The following is a 27294-nucleotide window of genomic DNA, read 5'->3' on the forward strand; positions in this document are numbered from 1 at the left end:
CTACCAGAGCAAATTCCCACAGTGGTCACTGAATATCAACTTTACTGTAGGTCACTGGAGTAGAGGCCCCAAAGATTAGGCATTCACCTGACAGAAAAGGCCTTTTATGCCGCTGTATATACATAAGACAAGGACCATTCTTTGTTCTGTGTGGTGGCAGATATGTGTGGGCTGGCATGAGGAAATTAAATTACATGTGGTCGTCACAGGTGTTGAATTCCTCTGAGATCCATGCCTCATTCATTTTTAGAAATGTGAGGTAGTCCACACTGTCGTGAGCTAGGCGAGTGCGCTTATTGGTCATGATCCCCCCCTGCTGCGCTGAACGTCCTTTCGGACAGGACACTAGAAGAGGGGAAAGCCAAGAGTTCCATAAGCAAATTGTGCCAGCTCTGGCCACAGGTCAAGCCTGCACATCCAGTAGTCCAGGGGTTCCTCGATTCTAATAGCGTCCACATCTGCCGTTAACCTGATGTAGTCGGACACCTGTCGGTCTAGGTGTTCCCTGAGGCTGGATCCGGAGGGCGGCTCTCGATGGATTGGCTTCAAGAATGATCTCATATCCGAAGTGTGCAACACATCTTCAAACCGCTCTCTTCTTGCAGGCGCGGTAGGATTGGTACCAGAACCTGTTTTGCTGTGGGTGGAAATTCCTCTTTCAGCGCCCGCAACAGCAGAATGCAGCATCTCTCGCAGCAAGGCCTGGAAATGCTCCATTCTGACAGCCCTATGATGCTGGTAACATGTCCGCCATTTTTTGTTTTTATCGTGGGTCTAAGTACGTTGCCACCCAGTACTGGTCCTTGCCCTTTATGCTTTTTATACGGGGTCCCTCTTCAAACACTGGAGCATGAAGGCCCCCATTTGCACTAAATTGGAAGCAGTGGAGCGCCCTGGCTCCTGCTCATCGCTCAGGAGAATGTCATCCTCAGTCTCCTCCCCCCAGCCACGGACAACATCAGGGATCACCGAAAAGTTTAAAGTCCCCCTCAAAGCCTGCTTTTCTTGCTCCTCCTGCTCCTCCTCCCCCCAGCCACCATCCTCCTCTGACTCCTCTTCAGACTCCTGATGACTTGTCTCATATGGAGTAGCCTCCCCTGGGAATACATTCAGCATTGCGACTTCCTCATCTTCCAGCTCCTGCTCCTCGACGGCTTGATTAATGACACGATGCAATGCATGCTCCAGAAAGAAGGCATAAGGCGACTTACCAGTTTGGTGATCTCATCAAATGGCCGCAGAAGTCTGCATGCGTCGCGCATGAGCAGCCACTGGCGCAGTGAAAAGAAACCAAGCTCCCAAGAAGCTGTCCTGGAGCAGCCTATCAAGCATATACAAGGTGGAGTTCCAGCGCATTGGGCTTTCTCAAATCAGACGTCTGACGTGCAGGTGGTGTTGCCGCTGAATGTCAGCAAGGCGAGCCATGCCCGTTTAAGATCTTCTAAAATGGCCAGAGATTTTCCGGCCTGCCGCAAGACGTCCTGGACCCCAGGGTATTTGGCAACGAATCGCTGCACGACTAAGTTCAGGACGTGTGCCATGCACTGCACGTGTGTCATTTTGCCCTGTTTCAGTGTGCTCAGCAGATTGGCACTGTTGTCGCACACCACTTTACCAACTGTCAAATTGAGCGGGATTAGCCACTGATCGGCCTGTGACCGCAGAGTCGAAAGCAGTGCAGGACCGATGTGGCTCTTGGCTTCCAGGCACAACAGCCGCAGCACAGCATGGCAACGTCTCACCTGGCACATCAAATAGGTTCTGCAGGTAGAAGCAGGTATATCAAACCCCTTAATCATTATTTTGTGGAAGCAGGTATATCGCACCCCTCAATAATTTTTGGGGGGGCAACAGGTATATCACACCAGTTGCAAATAGTTGTTTCAATGACGCTTGTCCCTCTATATACCTGCAGTATCGCAGCAGAACTGAACACAACTGCTGCACAATACAAATGCACTATAATATACTTTCTATGTTAGAAAGTATATTATATGTATATCACACCCCTTAATCCGTTTTTTTGAGGGAACAGGTATATCACACCAGTTGCAATTAGTTATTCAAATAGCTGTGGCATTGCAGCAGAACTGCACACAACTGCTGTACAATACAAATGCACTATAATATACTTTCTATGTTAGAAACTATATTATAAGTATATTACACCTATCGATAGCGCACCTATACCAGTCCTTAAAAGGACTTTTGTCGCCCTATTAGCTAGCGTTTGGTGTCCCTAACAGTTTGTCCCTGCTCCACAAAGCAACCTCTCCCTACACTGGCAAAACACAGAATGTAAAATGGCTGCCAGATCGGGTTCTGTTATAGGGTGGGGGTGTGTCCATGTGCTAAAACGCCTTAATTGGCTGTCCTGTCCCACCTGATGGATGTGTCACGGGTCAACGTTCGGCGCAATGCCAAAAAATATGGCGCATGCGATATTTTTGCATGTTCGACAAATTGCAAACGAGCAAAGTTCGCCGCAAAACGACCGCCGGGCGAACCGCAAGGCCATCTCTAATTGTCACCACAGGTAGGATTACAGTGACACATATTATAGGTAGATAGATAGAGATAGAATAAACCAGGATCCACCATTCACAATAGGTGATAAAACTGACCTCTGTACAGGTCAGAAAGCATACCTAGAAAATCCTCCCATAGAAGTCAATGAAGTTCCCTCCTGTCCATTGTGTATATGGCCCATGGTAGCTGCGGTAAAGCATATCTGTAAATGCTGTTTAGAACAGCTCAAACAAGATGGCTGCCCTATAGAGTAAACATTTTCTACAATCAGAAAATAAAAACAGATTACAAATAAAGGATATGCGTCACAGTAGAGAGCAGTGAACCCTGAACTTCACATCCCACTGTCCATATCCACTTGCATGATCTGCAGTGGCCCACAACTGGATGATAGTCCTTTCTTAGATAAGTGCGGGGGCCTACAAGGAAGGAAAACACCTAGTGACAGATTGATGACCACACTAAGGATTTGGTGGAACACACCAGACTGGGAGAGACCAATATATGCGAAATCAGAACCAAAGAGACAGAGTCAAAAACCATATGCAGGAGATAAAACCAGAATAGCAAATAGGGCAAACCAGAATAATAACAATTACCAAGTCAGAAGTCAGAACACGGAGTTCACGTGAGGATTAAAATAGTCAGCCAAGCCAATCGTTAGAGGTTAAGGTCCAAACAGGGTCAGAATACCAGGAGAGTCAGAATAATATGCAATAGAAACACTAGAGAGGAATCCAAAGACTCCAATCACAGGCAACATGTGGCCAGCAGGTTGCCTGTTTAAATATCCCATGCATCCTTATCATGTGACACATCCGGAGTCACATGACTGATGATGCATGTCAACACTGCATCTGATTGGCTGGCACTTCCTACACCAGAAAGTCCAGCTTATCATCATAGAAACCAAACACCAGAAGTGCATCGTAATAAGGACTGTGCCTATCAGCCCTAACATCATCTGCCCCGCCGGCTGTGGCAATATATGTAACTATATGGTTTTAAAGGGTAGATGACAAAATTATGCGATGCATTTCCTTGAAACACTGTATATAGCATTGAGCATCATGCAGCTCCCACTAGGGGGAGCATACTATACTATAGCTGTAAGCAGACAATGTGCTATATGCTATACGGTTAAGATGTAAAAAGATGAAAGAACATGTAACTTTTAGGCTACATGCACATGACCGTTGTTTTTGTCCACATCCGAGCTGCAGTTTTTGTGGCTTGGATGCGGACCCATTCACTTCAGAGGGGCCGCAAAAGATGCGGACAGCACTCCGTGTGCTGTCTGCATCCGTTGCTCCGTTCCGTGGTCCGCAAAAAAAATATAACCTGTCCTATTGTTGTCCGTTTTGCGGACAGAAATAGGCAGTTATATTAATGGCTGTCCGTGCCGTTCCGCAAATTGCGGAACGCATACAGACACCATCCGTGTTTTGCGGATCCGCGATTTGCGGGCCGCAAAACACACAATGGTGGTGTGCATGTAGCTTTAAAGGCTACAATATACAGATATGCTATAGGGCTCATTGTTTTCTTAGCATGTAACTCTTTTTATCTTGAGCTGTGTAGACATATTATACTTTTGTATATATTTGGTTACATTTCAACAGAGCAGACTACAGGAAGAAATGTTAAAATCATACAAGCTGACTTTACCAAAAATAAGATATATGAGCACATTCAGGAAAATCTTAAAGGACTGGAGATTGGAATTCTGGGTAAGAAATAATTGTGAAATTTGCTAAATTATGTAATTACTTTTATACATTAGATACCTATATTTTCTTAATTGCCATTATAATTATTTTAGAAAAAAAATATTCAACATTTACTGTATATGAAATTTTTTATTTTTCAACTGGTTGCACCATCTTTATCAGTAATACTTTTAAGAAAAAGCTTCATACTATTGAAATTCACCTTTTATATCAATTTTAAGGAATTTTAGCCCAGTCTATGCATGTCTTTGAAGTGTTCTCCAGGTTTGGGACAGAGCTTCTTCATTATGTAACTAACCGATACACAACTGCCTCTTAACATAAAAAAATTAAATAAAATACTCACCTGTCTGTGTTTCCACCACTTCCTAGTAGGAAAACCAAGTAGAGGTGAGTAGAGTAGGGTACCATATTGTGAGAAGCGGCTCAGTGCAACTCCAAATACATTTGTAGTGTTTATTGTGGAGCGTCATTTTGGCCAAGAAAGTGCATATAGCATTTACTGTGTTAGAAATGTACATTAAAGGGGTTTTCTAGGATTTTAATATTGATGGCCTATGAATATCTGATTGGTGGAGGGTTCGTCACTCTGCACCCCTGTTTCAGAGTGGCTCTGGCACCAGATGAGACTAGGGCAGCACTATTCACGTTTACTTCATTGGGACCAATAAAGATGCACAGATCACCAGCTCTATAACATTTCATTCAAAAATAGGGTAGAGGCCTCAGAGACTCACCGCTACCTCAAAGGGAATAGAGAATAGAGAGGTCTCTCTCTAGGACTATCCAGTCCTGCATCTCCTTGTAGTTAAACTCCACACTCTGTCGGTGCAGATGTCTCTCACCACAATCACCTCTGTTCACACTAGCAGAGGATTGTAGCTCCAGGTGGAGTGCAGATGTCTCTCACTGCAGTCAATGCTGTACACGCTTGCGGAGGGTCATAGTTCTCAGCGGAGCCCAGATGGAATAAATGGTTTCCTGAGTAATGTATGAAAGAAAGCCAAGGGCTGGGCTCACAAGTACAGGGGGTACACGATGCCATACAGACACAGATAATGGTTCTTTCCCGGCAGTTTAGTTTACTGAACAATGTAGTGAACTGAGAATATATAAAACAGATTGGTACACAGAGAATAAACCAACCAGTGTCGGACTAGGGTACTTAGGGACCACCTTAGGGCTTCTGCACACAAACTTATTTTTTTTTCATTAAACAAATTTGAATGGATAGGTAAGCACTCAACCACCGTGGAGCAGGCACAATATTTAATATAGGGTATAGGTACAATAAAATGGAATAAAATACACTCTAAAATTACTAAAATAGAATAAAACAAAAACACACTGTAAAACTGGCTAGAAATAAGGTGCAAATTGAATTCACGTTACAACAGATAATGTCCTTTTCAACTGATATCAATGTTGAATGGCCGGCACCTGTATCCTTTGATGTAACGTTACATCCGAAAAATCGCGAAAAGATTCGCGAAAAAAATCGCAAGTAGCAATGGTCCCATATTCAGTTGGTATATAGCGAGTCAGTGGTTGCTACTAAACACCCACCTAACCTGTTGTAAGGGATCTTCACACTAGCTAGTGTGCATTCAAATATATTTTCGGGTGAGTTGTTACTTATATTGGCAGCAACCTTTACGTTTGGATATAACGTTGCATCCACCAAAATCGCATCTGAAGGGGGCACAAAGGATTATGTTGCCGCACTATAATGGTATCATGCGGATAATCGATTGCTCACTGAGCACTCACCCCACCTGTTGATGTGTAGTCCTCACACTGGCTGGTGTGCGCTCCAGTGTATATTCTCAGGGTGGGTTTGTACCTGTGTTCTGGTGAAAACTTTCTTACAAGTTGCCTTCACTGCCTCTCTGTCCCACTCTGCATGCAGTTCTCGCGAGAGTTGAAGTGCAGGTTCACCGATTCAGGTCTCTCCTTGTCTTTGCTGTTCAGATTATTGAAAGATCGTATCCTTAGATAATCGTAGAGTTAAAGTCGCATGGCCATGCTTCAATTGTTTGTGGAATCTTTCATAGCATCGGTATCCAGCACCAGACGCGTTTCGAAGTCTATCTGACCTCTTCCTCAGTGGTTATACTCTATGTGCTCAGATCGCACTCTTTATACTCTACTAAGTGGTCAGTAAATTCTGGAAAACAGATTCCAAGGAGAGCCATTTGGTCTTAGATAAATCCTGGATTAATGGATTTCGAAGAAGGGACAACATTGGTTTTAATGCGATTTTTCAAAGACATGCGATTTTTTTCGACGGGGCATTTTTGTCGCCAACACTTCTGAATCCAACTAGTAATTCATTCTCATGTATCAGATGTTCGATTTTGGATGCATTTTTTCGATGCGTTTTTTTTCCCTGCGTTTTTTTTTTTCTCCAGATGCGTTTTTGTTACCTATACTGCTGGTTTGATCATCTGATTCATTCTAATGCACCAAAATAGTTAAAAATACTTTCATTCTTACAATATCCATAATAATTTAAAATATATATAAAAATATATAAAAGGACACAATTTGGGATATGGACTTAATTGATGAACGATTGAAATCCGGGATCCTGCTGGTGTAATGGGACGGAGGCCTGCCTCCGAAGGGACCGCAGTGCCGTCTTTATATCCACACTGCGGTCTTACGCCAGAAGCAGGCGCCCACCCCCACTTCACAGGAAACCGAAGATCTCTAGCTCAGCATTAAGACCTGCTGGAAATATAGTCCCGAACTCATAGATTCGTCTAGATTCAATCCTAGACATTCGATGGATATGATCATCCCCCCTCCAGTGTCGAAAATGTCAGTTTAGTGGGGTCTTTGTTATGAAATTCCCCAAAATGTCTCGACAGAGAGTGTTTGTCGAACCCATTTTTAATCTTAGTTATATGTTCGGATATCCTTGTTTTTAGTAATCGTTTTGTTCGTCCGATATATTGTTTCTGACATGGGCACTGGATAATGTAGATGACACTAGAGGAGTTACAGGATAGACCAGGCATCCTCAAACTGCGGCCCTCCAGCTGTTGCAAAACTACAACTCCCAGAATGCCCGAACAGCCTACAGGTATCAGCCTACAGCAGGGCATTGTGGGAGTTGTAGTTTTACAACAGCTGGAGGGCCGCAGTTTGAGGATGCCTGGGATAGACTATCCCTAATTTTCCAAGAAAACTGATTTTGTGTGGATGTCACTTCTAATGTTCTTTTAGGGAATGCTGTGTGTTTACATGAAATGCATCTCCCACATCTAAATAAACCATTTATATTTGTCCAATTTTGGAACGTAGAGGTTTTCTTTACTTTTTGTTGCTTGACGGAGGGCGCTATTTTGAGGCCAAGATTAGGCACCTTCGTAAAAGATATCAGAGGGACCTTTGGTATCAAATGGCCGATTATTTTGTCGTCCAATATATAATGCCAATATTGTTTTAAAATATATTGGACTTTCTTATAATGTGCATTGAATGGTAGAATAACTCTCAATTCCGTTTCTTTTGGTATTGTATTTATATTCTCATTTTTATCCGAGAAGAAAGTTTTTCTCTCTAGCTTCTTAACCCGATCCAATGCACTATTAACTATTTCTTCAGGGTATTTTTTGTTAAGAAATTGGTCTTTCATTCTTATTGCCTCTTCTTCAAATTTGCTCTCATCTGTGCAGTTTCTTTTAATCCGACGGAACTGCCCCACCGGAATATTTATTAACCAGTTTGGCAGATGGCAGCTAGAAAAAAGTATAAAACTATTCTTGGACGTTGGCTTCTGAAAGGTGCTACATGTAAACCCTATTATCTTGTCTAGCAATTAGCAAATCTAAGAAATCTGTATTTGTATTATTCACATTTGATGTGAAGGTCAAATTCCTTGTATTATTATTTATTTCTTTTAAAAAATTCCTCAAAGTGTCTTCTGTGCCTTTCCAGATGAATATTACATCATCTATGTAGCGCCGCCATAGGACCAGGTCCGCCCCCAGCCTTGGCCCTATAGTAACACGTTCCCAGTCGGCCAAAAATAAGTTGGCATAACTGAGGGCGAACCTGGTCCCCATGGCGGTGCCCCATTTCTGGGCCTCCATCCCATTACACCAGCAGGATCCCGGATGTCAATCGTTCATCAATTAAGTCCATATCCCAAATTGTGTCCTTTTATATATTTTTATATATATTTTAAATTATTATGGATATTGTAAGAATGAATGTATTTTTAACTATTTTGGTGCATTAGAATGAATCAGATGATCAAACCAGCAGTATAGGTAACAAAAACGCATCTGGAGAAAAAAAAAGAAACGCAGGGAAAAAACGCATCGAAAAAAAAAAAACGCATCGAAAAAAATCTCAAGAAAAATCGAAGAAAATGCATCCAAAATTGAACATCTGATACATGAGAATGAATTACTAGTTGGATTCAGAAGTGTTGGCGACAAAAATGCCCCCGTCGAAAAAATCGCATGTTTTTGAAAAATCGCATTAAAACCGATTTTGCCCCTTCTTCGAAATCCATTAATCCAGGATTATCTAAGACCAAATGGCTCTCCTTGGAATCTGTTTTCCAGAATTTACTGACCACTTAGTAGAGTATAAAGAGTGGGATCTAAGCACATAGAGTATAACCACTGAGGAAGAGGTCAGCTAGACTTCGAAACGCGTCTGGTATGGATACCGATGCTATGAAAGATTCCACAAACAATTGAAGCATGGCCATGCAACTTTAACTCTATGATTATCTAAGGATACGATCTTTCAATAATCTGAACAGCAAAGACAAGGAGAGACCTGAATCGGTGAACCTGCACTTCAACTCTCGCGAGAACTGCATGCAGAGTGGGACAGAGAGGCAGTGAAGGCAACTTGTAAGAAAGTTTTCACCAGAACACAGGTACAAACCCACCCTGAGAATATACACCGGAGGGCACACCAGCCAGTGTGAGGACTACACATCAACAGGTGGGGTGAGTGCTCAGTGAGCAATCGATTATCCGCATGATACTATTATAGTGCGGCAACATAATCATTTGTGCCCCCTTCGGATGCGATTTTGGTGGATGCAACGTTATATCCAAACGTAAAGGTTGCTGCCAATATAAGTAACAACTCACCCGAAAATATATTTGAATGCACACTAGCTAGTGTGAAGATCCCTTACCAACAGGTTAGGCGGGTGTTTAGTAGCAACCACTGACTCGCTATATACCAACTGAATATAGGACTATTGCTACTTGCGATTTTTTTCGCGAATCTTTTCGCGATTTTTCGGATGTAACGTTACATCAAAGGATACAGGTGCCGGCCATTCAACATTGATATCAGTCGAAAAGGACATTATCTGTTGTAACGTGAATTCAATTTGCACCTTATTTCTAGCCAGTTTTACAATGTGTTTTAGTTTTATTCTATTTTAGTAATTTTAGAGTGTATTTTATTCCATTTTATGGTACCTATACCCTATATTAAATATTGTGCCTGCTCCACGGTGGTTGAGTGCTTACCTATCCATTCAAATTTGTTTAGTGTTTATGTATTAAGGTGATTAAATTTTAGGTTCAAGCACCTATCCATAGCTATAGGGGGGTGAGGCACTCTATCGACTCTCCTTCAATATTTTTTTTCCATGTCTGTACTGTTCACTTCACTTCAATGGGGCCGCAAAAAAATATAAAATAAAATGACTCCGTGTGCATTTTGTGTCTGTATATCCGCATGGCCGTTCTGCAAAATGATAGAACATGTCCTATTATTGTCAGCATTACAGACAAGGATAGGACTTTTCTATTAGAGGCCGGTTCTTCTGTTCTGCATAATGTGGAGTGCACACACCCGGTATCCATGTTTTGCAGAACCGCAATTTGCGGACCGCAAAACATCCAACGGTTGTGTTCATGAGCACTTACAGTGATAACAGAAATATTAAAGATGAAGTATGATGGTAGCCATTCACAGCAAAATGCAGAAACATACATGTGGCAGAATTTACACATATATGGATATCCTGCACTTAAGTCAGTCAGAAACAAGACACATGCGGCGCACACCAATCACTCATTGGACACATGTGGCACACAAGACACTTATACAGGGAGTGCAGAATTATTAGGCAAGTTGTATTTTTGAGGATTAATTTTATTATTGAACAACAACCATGTTCTCAATGAACCCAAAAAACTCATTAATATCAAAGCTGAATATTTTTGGAAGTAGTTTTTAGTTTGTTTTTAGTTTTAACTATTTTAGGGGGATATCTGTGTGTGCAGGTGACTATTACTGTGCATAATTATTAGGCAACTTAACAAAAAACAAATATATACCCATTTCAATTATTTATTTTTACCAGTGAAACCAATATAACATCTCAACATTCACAAATATACATTTCTGACATTCAAAAACAAAACAAAAACAAATCAGTGACCAATATAGCCACCTTTCTTTGCAAGGACACTCAAAAGCCTGCCATCCATGGATTCTGTCAGTGTTTTGATCTGTTCACCATCAACATTGCGTGCAGCAGCAACCACAGCCTCCCAGACACTGTTCAGAGAGGTGTACTGTTTTCCCTCCTTGTAAATCTCACATTTGATGATGGACCACAGGTTCTCAATGGGGTTCAGATCAGGTGAACAAGGAGGCCATGTCATTAGATTTTCTTCTTTTATACCCTTTCTTGCCAGCCACGCTGTGGAGTACTTGGACGCGTGTGATGGAGCATTGTCCTGCATGAAAATCATGTTTTTCTTGAAGGATGCAGACTTCTTCCTGTACCACTGCTTGAAGAAGGTGTCTTCCAGAAACTGGCAGTAGGACTGGGAGTTGAGCTTGACTCCATCCTCAACCCGAAAAGGCCCCACAAGCTCATCTTTGATGATACCAGCCCAAACCAGTACTCCACCTCCACCTTGCTGGCGTCTGAGTCGGACTGGAGCTCTCTGCCCTTTACCAATCCAGCCACAGGCCCATCCATCTGGCCCATCAAGACTCACTCTCATTTCATCAGTCCATAAAACCTTAGAAAAATCAGTCTTGAGATATTTCTTGGCCCAGTCTTGAAGTTTCAGCTTGTGTGTCTTGTTCAGTGGTGGTCGTCTTTCAGCCTTTCTTACCTTGGCCATGTCTGTGAGTATTGCACACCTTGTGCTTTTGGGCACTCCATTGATGTTGCAGCTCTGAAATATGGCCAAACTGGTGGCAAGTGGCATCTTGACAGCTGCACGCTTGACTTTTCTCAGTTCATGGGCAGTTATTTTGCGCCTTGGTTTTTTCACACGCTTCTTGCGACCCTGTTGACTATTTTGAATGAAACGCTTGATTGTTCGATGATCACGCTTCAGAAGCTTTGCAATTTTAAGAGTGCTGCATCCCTCTGCAAGATATCTCACTATTTTTGACTTTTCTGAGCCTGTCAAGTCCTTCTTTTGACCCATTTTGCCAAAGGAAAGGAAGTTGCCTAATAATTATGCACACCTGATATAGGGTGTTGATGTCATTAGACCACACCCCTTCTCATTACAGAGATGCACATCACCTAATATGCTTAATTGGTAGTAGGCTTTCGAGCCTATACAGCTTGGAGTAAGACAACATGCATAAAGAGGATGATGTGGTCAAAATACTCATTTGCCTAATAATTCTGCACGCAGTGTACATGGCTCACATGCCACTGATGCATATGTCACATGCTGCACATACACCACTGATACATTGAACATATATAGCACACACTAATCACACATAGGAAACACACAATGCACACACCAAGACATTTATTCCTAACCCTATTAAGTGTAGCACACTTAAAGGGGTTAAAGGGGTTCGCTCACATCAGCAATTGGCATTTATCATGTAGCGAAAGTTAATACAAGGCACTTACTAAAGTATTGTTATTGTCCATATTGACTCTTTTCCATCACATTATACACAGCACATATCCATGGTTTCGACCACTCTGCAATCCAGCAGCGGTGGCCGTGCTTGCACACTATAGGTAAAGGTGTTGGCCTATGAGCATTTCCAGCCATTCCCTGTGTAATACCCGTGTAATCCAGCACGGCCACCACTGCTGGATTACACGGTGGTAATAACCACGGATATGTGCTGTGTATAATGTGATGGAAAGGAGGCAATATGGACAATCACAATACATTAGTAAGTGCCTTGTATTAACTGCATGATCAGTGCCATTTACTGGAGTGAGACAAACCCTTTTAACCCCTTTAAGCATAAATTTTTTGGCATGAAATTTACCAAATCTTAACCTCCTAAAAATTGCACATAATCTACAGTATATTTAAAAGGATTGTCCTACCATAATGAACTATTGCCTATCTACAGGATAGGTGATAAATATCAGATTGCTGGGGTCTGACTGCTGGAACACCCACTGATCCTGTAAAAAGGGGTCCTGAGACATTCAATTACATTACTGCCAATCTATGTACAAAAGGGTTTTAAGACCACATCCCCTTGATCATGGAGGTCCCAACAGTCAGTCCCCCACCAATCAGACACTTATCGCCTGTCGTGTCATAGCTGTTGGATCTTTTCACATTCCCTATGCTTAAAGGTTTTCTTTGGGTATAAAAAAATAAATTAAAAATCTGTCCCAAAATATGTGTCAAACTAAAATGGAAATGCTCCCCTGTTAAAGGGCCTGTGTCCACTTTTCTAGTTATCCTGTATCCATAGGATCAGGGATAACTAAGTGATCCATGGGGGTCTGAATGCTGGAGCCCCCACTGATGCCCCTTCTTGATCGAGTGGCAGGTCGAGCATATGCCCTGCCTCTCCATCCATTCTCTTTGGTGCCTTTGGAGATGGCAGAGTACAGCCCTGGCTATTTCCAGTGGTCGAAAGAGAATAAATGGAGCAGCAGGGCATATGTGTGGCCTGCCACACCATCAAAAAGGGGGAACAGGACCAGTTCCTGGGATCAGTTGGGGTCGCAGAATCGGACCCCACTAATCATATAGAGGATAACTTGAAAACATAGACAACCCCTTTAAATCCTCCACCACCAGTATCTCTTTACATGGCAGCAGTGATGCCTGTAAATACAGAATAGCATCACTACCACCATGTAAACCATACGTGTCAATACTGGAGAATGTGACGCACTGTGCAGAATTTTTCAGTCATAAGTCCAACCCTTTTAGTAGGTCATAACCTTCAACAAAGCCCAAGTAAAGGTGCTAGAGGATCAAAGTGAGCAAAGGGCACAAACGGAGGGTCATAACTCAAACAGAGACATTAGGGTCACCTGAGGCAGGGTAATAGTGGGGACCCTGCAGCAGGGGTAACTGGAGAAGAGGCAATATTAGTGGTGCATTTAGAGTAGGGGCATTTATGGAGTGCACTTAAAGAACTTAGGGCAGAGTCCCCCAATGCCACTCTGAACTCTGCAGAGAGCAGCACACATACACAGATCTGAGTCTACTATAAACAAATTTCTTACAGTCTCCTACAGCTCACTACTGTCACACACCTGAGAAATCAGCCCAACACCGCAGATAAGTCCTTCTCTCCAGCAACCATAGGTTTCTGAAAGCAGGGATGGCAGGAGGATGCACAGACATGTTCTCTGGGAAGTTTAGAAGATATTGCAGGACCTACTGTACAATTTACACCAGTAGGAGGCTGAATCACTGTGTGATACTGCCACCTAGTGGGTACAATAATTATCTCTCCTGAGAAACAAGAGAAATAATTACTCCTCTGTCTTGTCTCTGGGCATAGGAGACTGGGGGCCTACCGAGGAATCTTCTGCCTCCCCAGTGGGCCAGTCCGAGCATGGGTAGTAGTACTGGCATCAGAGGCAGCAATAAGTAGCTGCAGTGGTAGCAGTACAGTATGGAAGATGATGGACAAGGCTGGAGATGTGCAGCTATGTAGGAGTTGTAGTAGCGGCAGCAAGGGCAGTAGTAGCTGCAGCAGTACAGTATGGAATCTGACTAGCAAGGCAGGAGATGTGCAGCTGTATAGGGGTAGTAATACTGGCAGCAGAGGCAGCAATAAGTAGCTGCAGTGGTAGCAGTACAGTATGGAAGGTGATAGACAAAGCTGGAGATGTGTGGCTGTGTAGGGGTTGTAGTACTGGCAGCAGAGGCAGCAATAAGTAGCTGCACTGGTAGCAGTACAGTATGGAATGTGATGGACAAGGCTGGAGATGTGCGGCCGTGTAAAGGTTGTAGTAGTGGCAGCATGGGTTGTAGCAGTTGCGGCAGTCATATCAGTCCCCAAAGATGATTAGCAGATCTATTCAGTGACATCAGCCAGAGGTATGTGAAACTACTCACAGATCCATGCCTCCATTTATTTTCACAAATTTAATGCTTTTCACACTTGTGCAGGACAACTTTTACCTGTCACTCTGAATACCCTACCTGACAGTACACTGGACTCTGGACAAGACAGCGCACCAATGGCATACTGGATCAGTTCCTGACACTGGTCCAAGCTAGTATCTTCACTAAAACTCTACCCATCTGACCCTAAACTATCTGTATCGCGTGTCTAAAGATAAGCTTTCATTGCTCTCTCTCTCTGCCAGGTGTCCTGTGACATCAATGTATAAGCTCAGAATGCACATGGTTTCCCTGCTTGGGATCTTACATAGTGCCCATGACCAGTGTCGGACGGGTACCTAGGGCCCACCCGTAAAATTTATTTTGGGGGCCCACTGTACGGATACATTCAAATATAATAAATATTTTAAGTTTTTTATATGAACATAGGCTGGTTGAGGTGCTGTACATTGAATATATGTGTCACGGATGTTCCCGCAATAGGTGGCAGGAGATCGACTTTCCCTAGCTTCCAGGCCTTATTCCCTCACCCCTTTCCCTCCTATGTTTGGTGTGGTGTTTACCTCCCACACCCGAACGTGACAATATGTATGTAGTGCAGTAAGTCTACTGAGTTACGTGCCACTTGTGCAGGAGGTGGGAGACTAGGGGCCCACTTTGCTCAGGGGCCGACTGGGGGACTCCCCTGTACCCCTCTGGGCCAGTCCGAGCCTGAAACCAACAGTAAATATAACATAGAAACATAGAATGTGTCGGCAGATAAGAAACATTTGGCCCATCTAGTCTGCCCAATATACTGAATCCTATGAATAGTCCCTGGCCCTATCTTATATGAAGGATGGCCTTATGCCTATCCCATGCATGCTTAAACTCCTTCACTGTATTTGCAGCTGCCACTTCTGCAGGAAGGCCATTCCATGCATCCACTACTCTCTCAGTAAAGTAATACTTCCTGATATTACTTTTAAATGTCCTCTTGTAGCAGTTTTTCTTCTTTTAAATATTCTCTCCTCTTTTACCTTGTTGATTCCCTTTATGTATTTAAAAGTTTCTATCATATCCACTCTGTCTCGTCTTTCTTCCAAGCTATACATGTTAAGGTCCTTTAATCTTTCCTGGTAAGTTTTATCCTGCAATCCATGTACTAGTTTAGTAGCTCTTCTCTGAACTCTCTCCAAAGTATCAATATCCTTCTGGAGATATGGTCTCCAGTACTGAGCACAATACTCCAAATGAGGTCTCACTAGTGCTCTGTAGAGCGGCATGAGCACCTCCCTCTTTCTACTGGTAATGCCTCTCCCTATACACCCAAGCATTCTGCTAGCATTTCCTGCTGCTCTATGACATTGTCTGCCTACATTTAAGTCTTCTGAAATAATGACCTCTAAATCCCTTTTGTCATGGTCTTACCTGCTTGCTGCTCTCCTTCGTTTGACATGTGCTGGCGGCCATCTTGGTTTCTGGGTTTCTTGTAGCCTTCCACCCTGCGGCTCCTCCTTCTCCTGGGAGGAGCTGGATGCCTAGCTCATATATATAGGAGGTCTGTGGCTTCAGTTCCTTGCTTGGTCCTCTTGTGTTCACATGCTTCTAAGACTGCTGCTGCTTCTGGTTCCTGATCCTGGCTTCGTCTGACTACCCTTCTGGTTCCTGATCCTGGCTTCGTCTGACTACCCTGCTGGTTCCTGATCCTGGCTTCGTCTGACTACCCTGCTGGTTCCTGATCCTGGCTTCGTCTGACTACCCTTCTGGTTCCTGACCTCTGGCTTCGCAAAGACTCTGCTCGGTTTCACCATCCGTTTGGACTTTTGCTTTACAGCTTTATTTTCAATAAAGCCTTCTTATTTTCACTTATCTCTTGTTGTACGTCTGGTTCATGGTTCCGTGACATTAGGACCAAGCCATGAATTCTGACGGTACAGGGCCATCCTCGCTACCCACGCTGGTTGCCAGACTTGATCAGCAGGATCACCTGTTGGGTCGGTTCGCTGTGGCGTTGCAAACCCTGCTTGAACGCACGGCTCATTTCGCTCCCGTTGCCGATGGGTCGGTTGTCGCTCCTGGGCTCGCTCCTACTGCCGCTCCGGTTGTTGCGCCAGAGTCTACCCCGACACCTGTTGTTGCGCCTGCGGTGTTTCGGGGTATGACCGGTTCTGCCCCTCTTCCACAGCGCTTTGGGGGAGAGCCAACTCAGTGCCGAGGTTTCCTTAACCAGGTGGGCATTTATTTCGAGTTGCTGCCACATGCCTTTCCTACTGAGAGATCAAAGGTGGGTTTCTTGATCTCGCTGCTCTCGGACAAGGCCTTGGCCTGGGCCAGCCCTTTATGGGAGAACAACAATCCGGTGGTTGCCGAGTTTTCCGGTTTTGTTGCTTCTCTTCGGAAGGTATTCGATGTGCCGGCTCGTGCTGCCTCTGCTGCAAAGCTCCTTATGTCCATCAGACAGGGTTCACGATCCGTAGCTGAATACGCCATTGAGTTTCGTACCCTGGCAGCAGAGGTGGGCTGGAATAATGAGGCTCTGGTCGCTGCTTTCTCTCATGGTCTCTCGGATGCCTTGAAGGATGAGGTTGCAGCTAAGGACCTACCAGTTGAGCTCGAGTCTCTTATTTCTTTCCTGATTTTGATTGACACCAGACTCAGGGAGAGACCTTCCTTTAAGGAGAACCTGCGGAGGTCTTCTAACAGATTGGTGCCTACGTTTGCTGTCCCACCCGTGCCTCCCTCTCCTCCCACGCCTCCTGGGGATGACTTGTCTGGGGGTGAACCCATGCAGCTGGGGTTTGCTCGCCTGTCCGAGGGGGAGAGGGCACTCCGGAGACGTGAGGGCCGATGCATGTACTGTGGTCTCGGTGGGCATTTTCGGTTGGCATGTCCGAACCGTCCGGGAAACGCTCGTACCCTGAGATCCTGTCGGGGGCAGATCTTGGGTGGAGTCTCCTCGTCCCCGGTTTCCCGTGTTGACAAACCACTGATCACTGTTGTCCTCTCCTGGGTCGGGGGCTCGGTGACGACCCAGGCGTTGGTGGACTCTGGTGCTGGTGGTTTGTTCATTGATAGTGTGTTCGCTGCCGCCAATTCCATTCCTCTGCAGGCTCGAGGTTCCCCACTGGCTCTTGAGGCGATAGACGGCAGACCCCTTCTGCCGCCACACGTGACTCATGAGACACTTCCAGTGGGGATAGCCATTGGTGCCGTTCACAGAGAGTCGGTCTGCCTCCAGGTTATTTAGTCTCCACACTACTCGGTGGTCTTGGGGTACCCCTGGCTCCAGAAGCATAATCCGACTTTCGATTGGAGATCGGTCGAGATCCTCTCGTGGTCACCGCAGTGTGGGGCTAGTTGCATCCATGGGTCTGTCAAGTTGCTGTGTACTTCCTCGGACTCTCTGTTGCTTCCTGAATATGAGGAGTACCGGGATGTATTCGATAAGGTGCGCGCGGTTGCCCTACCTCCGCACCGCCCATATGATTGTGCCATAGAGTTACAATCTGGTGCCGTTCCTCCTCGTGGCAAAGTCTATCCACTGTCGGTAGCGGAGAATGAGGCCATGGAGGAGTACGTGAGGGAGGCGCTTTCACGCGGACACATTCGCAAATCTTCGTCCCCGGCAGGGGCTGGATTTTTCTTTGTGAAAAAGAAGGGCGGTGAGTTGAGGCCTTGCATCGATTACAGGGGTCTCAATCGCATCACGATCAAGAACGCTTACCCGATACCCTTGATTTCCGAGCTGTTCGATCGCCTTAAAGGGGCCACGGTCTTTACCAAACTCGACCTGAGGGCGGCATATAACCTGGTAAGGATCAAGGCGGGCGATGAGTGGAAGACCGCGTTTAACACCAGGACCGGTCATTACAAATCCTTGGTTATGCCCTTTGGGTTGTGCAATGCGCCCGCAGTCTTTCAGGAATTCATCAACGATGTTTTCCGTGACCTGTTGCAGCAGTGTGTGGTAGTCTATTTGGATGACATCTTGGTATATTCTGAATCCATGGAGGCCCACATTCTGGATGTCAGACGAGTGTTGCAACGGTTACGAGAGAACAAGCTGTTCGGTAAGCTTGAGAAATGCGAATTTCACCGATCCCAGGTAACCTTCTTAGGGGTTCTCCATGGATCCTGAGAAGGTTTCGGCTGTCTTACAGTGGCCCCAGCCCAGTGGTCTTCGTTCCCTGCAGCGCTTTTTGGGCTTCGCCAATTATTATCGGAAGTTCATCAGGGACTTTTCCATGCTGGCCAAGCCTCTCACGGATCTGACCAGGAAGGGCAGTAATTCCCAGGTCTGGCCGCTCGAGGCCATCCTAGCTTTTGAGGCCCTAAAGTCCGCCTTTGTGTCGGCTCCGATTCTGTCGCATCCCAACCCTGGGTTGCCCTTTGTCCTCGAGGTGGACGCGTCTGAGACGGGAGTAGGCGCCCTTCTGTCTCAGCGTAGAACACCAGAGGGTCCTCTGCTTCCTTGTGGGTTTTACTCCCGGAAACTGTCTTCCGCGGAGTGCAACTATCAGATTGGTGACAGGGAGTTATTAGCCATCGTGCAGGATATAACTACAAATACTGATTAGGGAGGTCAAACCGTAGTAAAAGGTCTGCGCTCCAGATTACCAGAGGTAAGGCATGATTCAGGAGGTGGGTAATCTAAAATTTAACATTTATTGATAATGCAGATAAAATAATTCCAAAATAAAGAGTGCAATAACAGACCTTGGGATAGAACAGATGAAAATACACTGGCGGACAGCCTAAGTGTCCATCCCAATTGAAAAATACATGTAAACACTAAAAATAGTGCACGGCGGCACCAGAAACCAGTTGTCCTACCGGTACCGTGAGACAGGAAACGGGACGTTCACCCTTGACAATGCTAATTAGCAGCTTCTCCATAGAAGATGAAAAAAAATGAAAAAGACAATGTCAGGCAGTGATACACAAGAGTGCAGGGTCCCTGTATACACCCTATAGCTGACTAGCGAACATGACCCTAATTCTAAGATTGGGTAGCAGCCTCACCACAGGGCACTCGTCCTTACAAGGACGACCCCGTCCGGAACCTGTCCCTGAAGATAAGACTAGAAGTCCCTAAAAGGATCTAGAAAAAAGGCTCCCAAGGGAGCCTTTTTTCTAGATCCTTTTAGGGACTTCTAGTCTTATCTTCAGGGACAGGTTCCGGACGGGGTCGTCCTTGTAAGGACGAGTGCCCTGTGGTGAGGCTGCTACCCAATCTTAGAATTAGGGTCATGTTCGCTAGTCAGCTATAGGGTGTATACAGGGACCCTGCACTCTTGTGTATCACTGCCTGACATTGTCTTTTTCATTTTTTTTCATCTTCTATGGAGAAGCTGCTAATTAGCATTGTCAAGGGTGAACGTCCCGTTTCCTGTCTCACGGTACCGGTAGGACAACTGGTTTCTGGTGCCGCCGTGCACTATTTTTAGTGTTTACATGTATTTTTCAATTGGGATGGACACTTAGGCTGTCCGCCAGTGTATTTTCATCTGTTCTATCCCAAGGTCTGTTATTGCACTCTTTATTTTGGAATTATTTTATCTGCATTATCAATAAATGTTAAATTTTAGATTACCCACCTCCTGAATCAAGCCATCGTGCAGGCCCTTAAAGAATGGAGGCACTTGCTCGAGGGTTCGGTGGTTCCGGTTCTCATCCTGACGGACCACAAGAATCTGACCTACCTTTCTGAGGCCAAGAGATTGACACCACGTCAGGCCAGATGGGCTCTGTTCTTGTCACGTTTTAATTACGTGGTCTCCTACCTACCCGGTTCCAAGAACATCAGGGCGGATGCCTTATCACGGCAGTACTCCGAGCTGTCCAGGGAGGAGTCGATTCCGACTTCGGTCATACCTCCGAATCAGATCCTGGCCGCCATTCGCACCAGCCTGACCTCTCCCCTGGGTGAGCAGATTTTGGCGGCTCAATCTGGTGCTCCCTCTGGGAGACCCAACGGCAGATGTTTTGTGCCTGAGGAGTTGCGCACTCGGTTGTTGCGAACCTACCATAACTCCAAGACCGCGGGGCATCCTGGAAAGAATCAGCTGTCCTGGGCTGTTTCACGTCTGTTCTGGTGGCCTTCCCTACGTTCCGACATCGCCGCATATGTAGCGGCATGCTCCATTTGTGCCCAGAGTAAGTCCCCTCGGCACCTTCCGTTGGGCCTTCTGCAACCCATAGCCACCGGGGAGCGTCCATGGTCACACCTGGGGATAGATTTCATTGTGGACCTCCCTGCATCCCGAGGCCATACGGTCATTCTCATGATTGTGGATCGGTTTTCCAAAATGTGCCACTGTGTTCCTCTCAAGAAGTTACCCTCTGCACAAGAGTTGGCCACGATTTTTGCCAGGGAGGTCTTCCGGTTGCACGGTTTGCCTAAGGAGATTGTGTCGGATCGGGGGAGTCAGTTTGTGTCCAGGTTCTGGCGCGCCTTTTGCTCCCAGTTGGGGATTCATCTCTCCTTCTCCTCGGCCTACCACCCTCAGTCCAATGGGGCCGCAGAACGATCCAATCAGGCCTTGGAGCAATTCCTTCGTTGCTATGTCTTCGATCACCAAGACAATTGGGTTGACCTCCTGCCTTGGGCTGAGTTTGCCAGGAACACGGCGGTGAACTCTTCCTCTGGGACGTCTCCCTTCATGGCCAATTATGGGTTCCAACCTGCCGTGTTACCGGAGGTATTCTCTCCCCAGGATATTCCGGCTGTGGAGGATCACCTTTCCGTCCTACGTGCTTCTTGGGTACAGATCCAGAAGTCCCTTGAGGTCTCTGCGCAGCGCCAGAGACTCCAGGCTGATCGCAGACGAGCGCCTGCTCCTTCCTACCAGGTCGGAGACCGTGTATGGTTGTCCACCCGCAACCTCAACCTTCGAGTGCCCACTCCCAAGCTGGCGCCTCGCTTTGTTGGTCCCTTCCGAGTGCTTCGCAGGGTAAACCCGGTAGCCTATGCCCTTGCGCTTCCTCCTGGCATGCGGATCTCCAACGTGTTTCATGTCTCCCTGTTGAAGCCACTGGTGTGTAATCGTTTCACTTCCTCGGTTCCTCGGCCTCGTCCGGTCCAAGTGGGCAATCGTGAGGAATATGAGGTGAGCAATATCCTGGACTCACGCCTGGTCCGCGGTCGGTTGCAGTTTTTGGTCCATTGGCGTGGTTATGGTCCAGAGGAGCGTTCCTGGGTTCCCTCCGCAGATGTCCATGCTCCTGCCTTGCTCCGAGCCTTCCACGCACGCTTCCCTCAGAAACCGTTTTGTGCTCCGCGGAGGAGGGGCCCTTGAGGGGGAGGTACTGTCATGGTCTTACCTGCTTGCTGCTCTCCTTCGTTTGACATGTGCTGGCGGCCATCTTGGTTTCTGGGTTTCTTGTAGCCTTCCACCCTGCGGCTCCTCCTTCCCCTGGGAGGAGCTGGATGCCTAGCTCATATATATAGGAGGTCTGTGGCTTCAGTTCCTTGCTTGGTCCTCTTGTGTTCACATGCTTCTAAGACTGCTGCTGCTTCTGGTTCCTGATCCTGGCTTCGTCTGACTACCCTTCTGGTTCCTGATCCTGGCTTCGTCTGACTACCCTGCTGGTTCCTGATCCTGGCTTCGTCTGACTACCCTGCTGGTTCCTGATCCTGGCTTCGTCTGACTACCCTGCTGGTTCCTGATCCTGGCTTCGTCTGACTACCCTTCTGGTTCCTGACCTCTGGCTTCGCAAAGACTCTGCTCGGTTTCACCATCCGTTTGGACTTTTGCTTTACAGCTTTATTTTCAATAAAGCCTTCTTATTTTCACTTATCTCTTGTTGTACGTCTGGTTCATGGTTCCGTGACACCTTTCCTCAGATACTGAGGTTAGGACTGTATCACTGATTTTATATTTTGCTCTTGGGTTTTTACGCCCCAGGTGCATTATCTTGCACTTATCAACATAAAATTTTAGTTGCCAGATTTTTGACCATTCCTCTAGTTTTCCTAAATCCTTTTCCATTTGGTGTATCCCTCCAGGAACATCAACCCTGTTACAAATCTTTGTGTCATCAGCAAAAAGACACACCTTACCATCGAGGCCTTCTGCAATTTCGCTGATAAAGATATTAAACAATATGGGTCCCAGAACAGATCCCTGATGTACCCCACTGGTAACAAGACCATGGTCTGAATATACTCCATTGACTACAACCCTCTGTTGTCTGTCCCTCAGCCACTGCCTAATCCATTCAACAATATGGGAGTCCACGCACAAAGACTGAAATAAACCAGTAACTGATGTTTTCCCCAAAGTCCATTAAGCAGCCTAGCTGCACTTGTATGTTCCTGGACGAGTTACTCGTTGGGGTGCACCCTGAGTATTGTGCAATACTATTTGTAATCCACAGGAAAATTATGTCTGTCTCTTGTAACTTTAATCCTTACTCCAGCTCACAGCATATAAAACCCTATGAGCAGCCAGAGGAATAGGAAGGTGTATGAGTCCTTTAGGGCTATGCATTAGCTTGCAGCCCGTACACCGCAATGTAACTGTACTTAGAGCATTATTGTATGTCCAAATGCCACTTCAACAGCGTGGTGCAATGTGAAGCCGCAAAGCTGCACTTACAGTTCCTTGAGCAGATTCTTGGTGCTTTTTCTTATTTCCTGGTCCACTCCAGAACTGGATTTTACAGACACGACTCTCCTGGGGTCATTACTGCAAACATCCCCTTCGTGCTGTCGCCAGTCTCCACCGTGATCCGGTCCATTTCCTTCCAGATTCCGCAGAGATGATCCCTTGTGGTTTCCCAGAAGCACCAAGCACAGCCTCCATCTGCTCACTTCCTGCTTCTAGAGGAACCTCCTTCCCTTACACAGGGAGAGCGTGATGCAAAAAGTAATTTGCTAAGTGCAGTGTCAAACCTGCATATTCAGTTTGCTACCACATTTGTAAGGGTCCAAAACAGCCCATAAATTAGCTATTTTCCAACTTTGCAAACTAAATAGGTTATTAGTATTCCTCTGATAGGCAGCTCCAATGTAGACTTTTATCATCTTATCCTTTGCTGCCATCTACTGACCAAAGTGAGATGTTGCAGTAATTATACAATCTACAATATAGCAGAGTAATACTGTACATTTAAGGTCCCTTGCCCCACATGCTTACATGTACACTAGAGATAAGCGAATTTAAAAAAAATTCGATTCGCCGAATTGATCCGAATATATTTGCTGCGAATTACATTAAAAACGGCTATTTCCTGGCTGCAGAGAGCCTTTATAGTGGTGTAGAACACTGCCTTGTAGTAACACGCATAGGGAGTCTGCTTTGGTCGTGAAATAATACTGTGAGATGGTATGACATGTAGATGACAGGCGTCACTCTTAGAATCACTGCACACTTCACTTATTAGGGCAGTCACGGGACCAAAACTGACCAAATAACTCAAGTATGAACTCAGCCTTACAGGTTGATGTTAGCGTCAAGAAGAAGTGCGCCCCTTTTACACCATCGGCCAGCTGATTCCACATAGATATTTACAGAACCTGTTCTATTAAACGCGTATACAAGTAGAGCTTCCCCCCCCCCCGGACAGAGTGGAGAGGGTGTCAGCAGTAAGTTTCAGTTGATGTCACTGATTAATTTGCCCTTCCTGAGATCTGTCAGAACAATAGCCCACAAAAAACGGATCCTGTCTGTGGAGCATACGCCTTCACTCGGTCAGCATTTGCCCAATAATCCATCAGTATTGCTAATGCCAAAAAAAACAAAAAAACAGGAGTGGATGTAAAACATAGATGATTTTGCACCCACTCCTGCTTTTGGCTACCAAATCATAAGCCAATTCTGATGGGACCATACAGGCCTTACAGCTGCTACACAGACAGGATCCGTTGTGCGCCTCATTTTTCCTTCCTTCTGACAGATCAGAAGAAAGGTCAAATAAATCATGATGTTAGCATGGCCGAAAGGCAAAATAGTGGCCCAGTCCTGAAGTGGGGAGGGTGGGAACAGCATGAGAAGTTCACAGAGTGGCCCTATGACATATTGATGGAGGTGGAAGCAGAATCAGGATACCACAGAGTGGCAAGGTGACATAGTGTGGATAAGTCAGCAGCAGCAGGAGGATACCACAAAGTGACATGGTGACATAGTGTGGATAAGGCAGCAGCAGCAGGAGGATACCACAGAGTGGGAAGGTGACATAGTGTGGAGATGGCAGCAGCAGCAGGAGGATACCACAGAGTGACAATGTGACATAGTGTGGATATGGCTGCAGCAGCATCAGCAGACCACAGAGTGGCAAGGTGACATAGTGTGGATATAGCAGCTTCAGCATCATCAGGAGACCACAGAGTGGCAAGGTGACATAGTGTGGATAAGGCAGCAGCAGGAGGATACCACAGAGTGGCAAGGTAACATACTAGTGTGGAGATGGCAGCAGCAGCTGCATCAGGAGACCACAAAGTGACCCGGTGACAGAGTGGGGCGGTCGGTGGCAATACCAGTACCAGCTGATGAAGGTGGCTGAAATAAGGAGCACTTGGCATCAGATGTGTGGCATCAGGCGGGTGGCAGCAGCAGAGTAGTAGCTGAGGCAGGTAGTCAGAAGAAACCGGTCTCTTTTAATCAAGGTGTTGGTGTGGCACCAGGGGCGGACTGAGAACCCTCAGGGCCCCCGGGGAAAATAAATCAAGGGCCCCCTTACAGGCCCCACCCATGTTCTGCTGCAAGCCCCACCCTTGTCCCGCCTCCAGCCACACCCTACACAATCTTTAATAAGATTTCAAAGTTAAAGCGACACAAAAGGCACCCAGACCACTTCAGCTCATTGAAGTGGTCTGGGTACAGTGTCCCTTTTGCAAATCGAGCTGCAATGTTCTAGAGGAACTGCATTGTTTACGTTCCAGCAATAAGTCAGCCTCTAGTGACTGGCAGCCACCTGAGGGCTTCCTGGAGTAAAAGAGACCTTTGGTATGGTATCTGACGCTGGACGTCCTCACACTCTGCATGATGACCTCCAGGGTCAGATTTTTCCCCATAGGAAAGCATTGATTCAATGCTTTCGTATGGGGTGATCTAATCTCAGCGTTCATTAGTGAGCCTCTGTTAGAAACAGTCCCCTCCACCTTGTACTTGTTCCACTGATCTGCTACTTGCGGGCTACATGGGCATGAGTTCAGTCACTTCGGCGCGTGATCCCGCGAGACCCGTGACCTACAGCGGCGGGTCTCACGGGATCACGCGCTGCAGGACGGGATTGCGCACCGAAGTGACTGAACTCATGCCTGCGCAGCCCACAAGTAGCAGAACAATTACAAGAGGGGTGGGGAATAGCCAAATAAAAAAAAAAAAATAGAATATTTTGAACCAAAAGGTGTGCTTTTGGTGGGTTTTGAACTAATGGTGGTCTGTGGATGGCACTGTTGTGGGGGCTCTGTGGATGGCACTGTTGTGGGGGCTCTGTGGATGGCACTGTTGTGGGGGCTCTGTGGATGGCACTGTTGTGGGGGCTCTGTGGATGGCACTGTTGTGGGGGCTCTGTGGATGGCACTGTGGGTGACACATATATAGCACCTTATGCTATATACACTCACCTAAAGAATTATTAGGAACACCATACTAATACGGTGTTGGACCCCCTTTTGCCTTCAGAACTGCCTTAATTCTACGTGGCATTGATTCAACAAAGTGCTGATAGCATTCTTTAGAAATGTTGGCCAATATTGATAGGATAGCATCTTGCAGTTGATGGAGTTTTGAGGGATGCACATCCAGGGCACGAAGCTCCCGTTCCACCACATCCCAAAGATGCTCTATTGGGTTGAGATCTGGTGACTGTGGGGGCCATTTTAGTACAGTGAACTCATTGTCATGTTCAAGAAACCGATTTGAAATGATTCGAGCTTTGTGACATGGTGCATTATCCTGCTGGAAGTAGCCATCAGAGAATGGTGGTCATGAAGGGATGGATATGGTCAGAAACAATGCTCAGGTAGTCCATGGCATTTAAACGATGCCCAATTGGCACTAAGGGGCCTAAAGTGTGCCCAGAAAACATCCCCTACACCATTAAACTACCACCACCAGCCTGCACAGTGGTAACAAGGCATTAGGGATACATGTTCTCATTCTGTTTACGCCAAATTCGGACTCTACCATTTAAATGTCTCAACAGAAATCGAGACTCATCAGACCAGGCAACATTTTTCCAGTCTTCAACAGTCCAATTTTGGTGAGCTCGTGCAAATTGTAGCCTCTTTTTCCTATTTGTAGTGGAGATGAGTGGTACCTAGTGGGGTCTTCTGCTGTTGTAGCCCATCCACCTCAATGTTGTGCGTGTTGTGGCTTCACAAATGCTTTGCTGCATACCTCGGTTGTAACGAGTGGTTATTTCAGTCAACATTGCTCTTCTATCAGCTTGAATCAGTCGGCCCATTCTCCTCTGACCTCTAGCATCCACAAGGCATTTTTGCCCACAGGACTGCCGCATACTGGATGTTTTTCCCTTTTCACATCATTCTTTGTAAACCCTAGAAATGGTTGTGCGTGAAAATCCCAGTAACTGAGCAGATTGTGAAATACTCAGACCGGCCCGTCTGGCACCAACAACCATGCCACGCTCAAAATTGCTTAAATCACCTTTCTTTCCCATTCTGACATTCAGTTTGGAGTTCAGGAGATTGTCTTGACCAGGACCACACCCCTAAATGCATTGAAGCAACTGCCATGTGATTGGTTGACTAGATAATTGCATTA

At 45.9% G+C, this 27294-nt stretch overlaps 1 protein-coding gene across 3 annotated transcripts in view; it reads left to right on the forward strand.

Annotated features, from left to right (window-relative positions):
* The window catches only part of HSD17B3 (hydroxysteroid 17-beta dehydrogenase 3), a 143186-nt gene that overhangs the window by 41410 nt on the left and 74482 nt on the right, over positions 1-27294 (forward strand). For 2 of the 3 annotated variants that reach the window (XM_040420303.1, XM_040420304.1), the window contains exon 4: positions 4152-4259. The exons of the other annotated variant lie outside the window; for it this stretch is intronic. In XM_040420303.1, coding sequence (XP_040276237.1) covers positions 4152-4259 — 108 coding nt within the window. The remainder of the gene's footprint in view (positions 1-4151; positions 4260-27294) is intronic. 3 annotated transcript variants of the gene reach the window in all.

The sequence above is a fragment of the Bufo bufo genome, chromosome 2 (genome assembly GCF_905171765.1).
Source record: "Bufo bufo chromosome 2, aBufBuf1.1, whole genome shotgun sequence".
Classification (NCBI taxonomy): domain Eukaryota; kingdom Metazoa; phylum Chordata; class Amphibia; order Anura; family Bufonidae; genus Bufo; species Bufo bufo.